The 6,240-nt window shown below is 32.2% G+C and overlaps 1 protein-coding gene across 1 annotated transcript; it reads right to left on the reverse strand.

The window, feature by feature from the left end:
• Positions 1–253: 253 nt before the first annotated feature.
• On the reverse strand, positions 254–5,758 carry LOC113363467 (protein CNPPD1-like). The gene is made up of 5 exons (XM_026605968.1): positions 5,626–5,758; positions 5,443–5,542; positions 2,440–2,645; positions 936–1,064; positions 254–873 (listed from the first exon to the last, which is right to left on the reverse strand). Exons 1-5 carry the CDS (start codon positions 5,671–5,673, stop codon positions 340–342), a joined length of 1,017 nt encoding a protein of 338 aa, XP_026461753.1. The 5' UTR covers positions 5,674–5,758; the 3' UTR covers positions 254–339.
• Positions 5,759–6,240: the final 482 nt, after the last annotated feature.

Consider the following 6,240-nt stretch of genomic DNA (forward strand, 5'->3'; position numbering starts at 1 on the left):
ACACCCTACCACATGTAGGTTTTGAGACATCTTTAGGGTGTCAATATACAAGTATTTACAGACTTACAGCTGGGTATCTCAAATTCCGAGATTCTTACCTAATTTAAACTTAAATGACTGGATTATAAAGCAAAATTTCACTTATTAGATTGAAACTAAAATTCCATAAATATAAATTTTATTCTTTCCAAAAATATACATCTCTATAAAAATGATTGCAATTTCAGTTCCAATAAATATAAATAATTTAGATTTGAATGTAAACTAAATAAGTTCCTCTTTCTATCAAGTGTTTAGTTTATTACAAAATGGAAGACAGCATCTAGAAAAAAACGTTAGTCAAAAAATTATCGAATACCAAGTAGCTGTTCTAATAAAATGACGATAATCTTGTTTTTCCCGGTCAAAACATTTAGTTAAATTCTTATACTCCAGTAGAATCGAGTCAATTGCAGATCTATTAACATCATCGGGGAAATAATCTTTGTCTAATTGTAATTCAGAGGTGTAATTGAAGTCTAATAAATCATTTACATCAATATCCAATTTGCTATCTAATTCCATGTCTTGATTAAAGGTTTCATTTGACCAGGACTTGTCTTGGCTTTCACTATAAGTCTTAATTGCATTTCCAGGTATTTGGCTAGTGATGAAGACTGCTCCAAACATTACAATTAAACTGGCTATGTAGCTAACGGTTAGGATACCGGTGGCACAGAGAATTAATTTGGCGAGGTCGCTTGAAGGAAGTAGAAGGGATAGCTCTGAGTAAGTAAACCAGCCTCTCTTATTGGCCTCTCGTAGGGCTAGAATTTGCTCTAAATGTTCAAACTCTGACCAAAATTTGGAGTCTGATATAAATATTTTCCAATCCTGGGGGAAAAAGATATATATTGCAAGTATTTCTGCATGCAATTGTAAAATTATATGCTTACCATTGCATTTAGGAAGTCTTTTTCTAGTTGTTTTAAGGCTGCTACTGTAATACCCCCTGAGACAGCCCATTCGTGTAAAAATACTTCATCTTCAGCTCCATCGTCATGCAAAAACTTACTAGAGACCATCTAAACAATCACAAAAACTTAGTTATATCGTTTAATTAAAATTTTTATATATCTTTACGTTTCAAAGGTTTCTGAACATTTTGGCATACCTTAGAAAAAATTGATGTATGTGTGTGAGTACGATTACAAATTTTCGTCGGCGATTTCGGAAAGACGGATCAACCGATTTGAATAATTGAAAAAACTTTCGATTCGTATTAATAAGGAGACGTGCTAATTAGTTTTTGGCAAATAGAACCAAAAGTCCTAATTCAGTTTTTGAGAGAACGGAGCGTCTGATTTGAATAATTCAAAAAATATTTTATGTGTATTGACTAAACAAAGAACTGTTCAAATTTCTGGAAAGGCAGGTTCAGTGGTTAGGGGGCGTCCATTAATCAAGTGAGCTAGTTTTTGAGGATTTTTGGACCACCCTCCCCTTGGTGATACGTGGTGATATTCAAAATTGCCCCCCCCCCCCACCAAACATCACGTGTATTTTTAGTTACGTGAAAAAACTAAAATTTTTGATTTTTTTTGAAAATGTGTTAATTTTTTTTAAAAAAATCAGTTAAAAAATAAATACACGTGATATCTTACCATACCCCCCGCACGTGATATTTCGTGATTTTTTGTCAAACCCCCCCTCCCCCTAAAACCCTCACGAGATTAATGGACGCCCCCTTATAGACTCTCAATAAAAAAAAATAAAAGAAATGCCATTTTGCAGTCAAAAATGTTTATTAGACATATGTTAGTCTTTTTTTTACTTTTTTTACTACATCTCCGAAACTGCTAGTGCTGCCTTCCCAGAAATTTAATCAGTTCTTCATCTTGTCAATACAATTAAAATGTTTTTTTGAATTATCAAAATCGGACGCTCCGCTCACTTAAAAACTGAGTTACCGTTATTGGCACTTTTTGCCGCGTATCTTCGGAACGGCTAGACCTGCCTTCGCCAAAAACTAATCAGCACGTCTCCTTATCAAGAGCAATCGAATGTTTTTTGAATAATTGAAATCGGTTAAACCGTGGTCCCGAAATCGTCGACGAAAATTTGTATCCGAACACACACACACACACACATCCATTTTTTCTAAGGTATGCCAAAATGTTCAGAAACCTCTGAAACGTAAAAATATATAAAATAAAATTATTTTCGATTTTTTTGCGATTACTATAACTTACCCTACAGGAAAAATTACCGAAAAAATAAAATTTAAAAAAAATGTGAAAAAACTTCTTGTAAACATCCACAAAGTTGTTTGTAGAATACGCTCTACAAACTATAATTTAAAAAGCAGTATTTATTATTAAGGTACGGGAAGTTCCAAAAAATTGCCTTAAGGTACGATGTCTATTTATTATTTTCTATTTTATGATTTTTATATCTTACCAAAGATACAAGAAATAGTTCACTGGGGGCTACTTGTCGCACATATTCAGGGTTGCAATCACGTAGTCTGTCCAAATATAACATAGCCAATACGAGAGCGCAGGGGTTGACACAGGCATTTCGAGATATGTTGCAAGCCGAGTTCATTTGTAGTCTTTGCAGAGTGTGGCCACGATGGGCTTCGGAGAACATCTCCACTGCCAATTCTGGGAAAAGAAATAATAATTAATTGACTCTTGTTTATGCTGACAGTTATCTTCTTATATATAAAAATGGTGCTCTCGATAAAATGATCCGCTAAAACTCGAAAACGGCTAAACCGATTTGGCCAGTCTTAGTTTTGGAAAGTTCGTGCTAATGAGTAAGTTGTCGGAAAGGTGAAATATTATTTCAAAATCGTGTAGAAACTTTACATTTTTAATTTGAAATTTTTTGTAAAAGCGTAATTTAAATAAAACAATGGACGGTGGCTAATACGTCAAATGTCAAACGTTTTCGACAGATGATGTTCAATTACGTTTAATAGGATGTTTTGTTAGTAGTAGTTTTGTTTGTAGTTTTATTTATACATAAAAACGTTATTAAACGGATCGCAAGTGTTTCTAGAAACTCAAAATATCAATTTTTTTGAAATGTTAATATGAAAATACACTTTTTGGCGCTGTAGCACTAATTTTTTGCAAATCATATTTTTCTCAAACATGGTGCTCTGAAAGATCTCATTTGTATAATTGTATACTCATTGGTATTTATAAAATGTTTTCTAGGTTATATTACTTTTTATTTATGTTATTTAAATTCAGAACCTAAATTTTGTATCGATCAAAGGGACATTTTGTCGAATAACATTTTCCCAGTTATAATTTCCCAGAATTTATCGAAGTACAATAGCTGCACCAAACGTATAACTGAAGGTGATTATGTAGAAAATAGAGTTTGCTCTCCAAGATTGGATGCCCCTAAGAGAACCGCTAAATATTTTTCTGATGGAAAGTATAGTGATTTTCAAGTGGACTATTCTAGTAATTAACTTCCCGTAGGGTAAGTTATTGTAATGGGCCGAAAATCGGAATTGAAAATTTTTACATTTTTCGACGTTTTGAAGGTTTCTGAACATTTTGGCATACCTCAGAAAAAATGGATGTGTGTGTGTGTGTGTGTGCGTATGTATGTACGGATACAAATTTCCAGTCACGTTTTCGGGCGCACGGATCAACCGATTTGAATGGTTCAAAAAACATTCGATTCCTATCGATAGGGAAAAGAGCTGATTAGTTTTTGGCAAAGACAGGTCCAGCCGTTTCGAGGATACGGAGCAAAGAGTGCAGAAAATAGAAATCGAATTTTTGAGAGAACGGAGTATCCGATTTGAATGATCTAAAAAAACATTCAATTAGTAATGATTGGGAGAAGTGTTTATCAGTTTTTGGCAATGGAAGGCCCAGCCATTTCGAAGATACGGAGCTAAATATGTAAAAAATGGCAGTTTTTGAGAGAACTAAGCGTCCGATTTGAATGATTCAAAGAACTTTCTGCTTGTCTTAACAAAATAATTGATTTTCGATTTTTTTTTTTTTTTAGTTTTTTGTATATCGAAAATATTTCAGATTTTATTTTTAATTCTGACTATAGTCCTAATATACTTTACAAATAATTTCAACTCTGCAATTCAGTTTATATAATTCTTATAAATATTAGACAATGTTACAATATTTATAATAATCTATTTGAAAACATTCAGTATTCCTCGAACATTTCGTTACAATACGGGAAGTTCCAGCAATTTGCCTTAAGGCACGATGCCATAATTGCCTCAAGACAGAATTCCACTTACAGCTAGTTTAAGGTACAGATTGAGTAATACATGCATCACAAAAGTTTCAGATAGTTTAAGAGGCATGAGGAGTTGTATTCCTGTTGGTTTTTGTAGGAGACCGTTTTTGTAGTAATATATGAAGGTCCGGGGTTAAAAAGGTCCACCACCGATGTGTCAAAAACTAGTAAAGCATTGTTTAACAATATTTGAAAGTAGAGGGAAAAAGATGTATAACCAGCTATAACCGTGATTCTCATGACTTTGCTATCGGGAGATAAACTGTAATCTTTGAAAATCCATAATAAAAGTACTTTCTTCCATTAGTAGTTTCTTAGCATTAGTTAAAAATGTAATTATTTTGAAAATACCTTTAAAATTAAAATAAGACATTAAACCTGTTTGCCACCTGGCCATTCCAAGTTACCCTGTCTATGGGGTAAAAAGGCCTAGATAACAAATTTTTTAAAGACATCAAAAAAGCACATTTCTACAATAATAAAGTAGCTGGCAGTTTTACTGAACGTAGTCAGATAATTGTTCGTTTGAAATGTGTTATTTGTGATATGATTGGTTTGGTTTTTACAATATAGTTTATATTTGCTCAAAGTCAAATTGGACCTTTGGGCCTCGTCCTGCTCTATATAAATACTTTTTATTAAATTTACTTTAATTCATCGAATGTAACTTGAAACTTTTCAAAAAGCAGGTCAAAGAACAAATACTTAATTCATTTTCTATCTCTCCTCGCAGAAATTTGAAATTTTTGTATAAGCTCATTAGTATTCTTTACAACTATACACAAAATCCAGAATCCAAAAAAAATCTGAAAAACTTGAAACGTAAACAATAAGTCGAAAGACCAAAAAAGACTTGTATGGATTATACTATGTTTTCTATGGAAAGTGTATAAAACTTGCAGTGTGATTGTATCGACAAAATATAGACAAACTAATGGGGTTTATTGTTTTTATAATACCTCATTGTGTACAGAATTCAAACAACACATCCTTATACACTTGAAGTATTAATATTTTTGATTCTCTAGAAATTGTTTAGAATATACCTTACTTAGCAAAACGTTTGCTGGGTCAGCTAGTAATATATAATTAAATAGTTAATTGTCAAAAAGACTCTTGGGCTCTTTCTGTATCTTTTATCTTGACCTACTTGTCCCTGACATAACCTACCTGACATGGGTATACTAAAACGATCAGTATTCGGTAGTTTTCCATAATAAAGCGTTTTGGTGATCCTATTTAGGAACTTTCCATGATCGGCTGCTACTTTCTGCAAAACAAAATAAAAATAAACAACAAATCCTATATCTTACTACGTAGGCGTGCTGATCTAAATCGGGATTTAAGGATTACCTTCATCGTATAATTAGCACAACTCTTGCTTTTTCTACTTGCTGTCATAGTTATGAATAAGTTATGGGTTTACACAGTGTTATTGAACATAAATTTTGTATAAATATTGTTTTGTTAAGAAAATACGGCGAATGGTGTCAGATGTTTGTTTCGCTTGACAGCGAGCGAGCGCGAACGACGGAGATGAATCATTTCAAGGTGAAATTGAAATAGTAGTTTTGGCGCCAGATTTGAATGGAAAATTGATTTAATGTTGTATTTAATAATGTAATGTACTTTTACTATTGATTGAAGTTGTTAATCTTAATAATAATCACTAATAGTTAAAAAAAAATTTAACGATTTAAATATCGCGCTTTTGGTATGACGTTAACTTCATGATAATCAATGACGATTTCAAAATTGGGAAAATTATTTTGGCGCGAGATACGAATGGTATATATTACAAGTGTAATATATAATAGTGTCTCAAAAACAAGTGTAATATATAATAATTTAAATTAATGTAATATATTATAATTTAGTGTTTCAAAAACATATTTAAACTTATTGTTCGCGATAAGTTATTGTTGGCGATTTACATATTTAAATATGGCTCTTTAAACCTGAAGTTAA

This window comes from Ctenocephalides felis, unplaced genomic scaffold, assembly GCF_003426905.1.
Source record: "Ctenocephalides felis isolate EL2017-DRISC unplaced genomic scaffold, ASM342690v1 CF-g0.4_SCAFFOLD_00845, whole genome shotgun sequence".
NCBI lineage: Eukaryota > Metazoa > Arthropoda > Insecta > Siphonaptera > Pulicidae > Ctenocephalides > Ctenocephalides felis.

Bases quoted from the DNA above. Each gene is read 5' to 3' on its own strand.
- LOC113363467 (XM_026605968.1), bottom strand. From the start codon at position 5,673: ATGACAGCAAGTAGAAAAAGCAAGAGTTGTGCTAATTATACGATGAAG. The intron at 2,646-5,442 runs GTAGGTTATGTC...TTCTTTTCCCAG, and splicing joins TTTTAGTATACCCATGTCAG to AATTGGCAGTGGAGATGTTC. The intron at 1,065-2,439 runs GTAAGATATAAA...GTGATTGTTTAG, and splicing joins AACTATTTCTTGTATCTTTG to ATGGTCTCTAGTAAGTTTTT.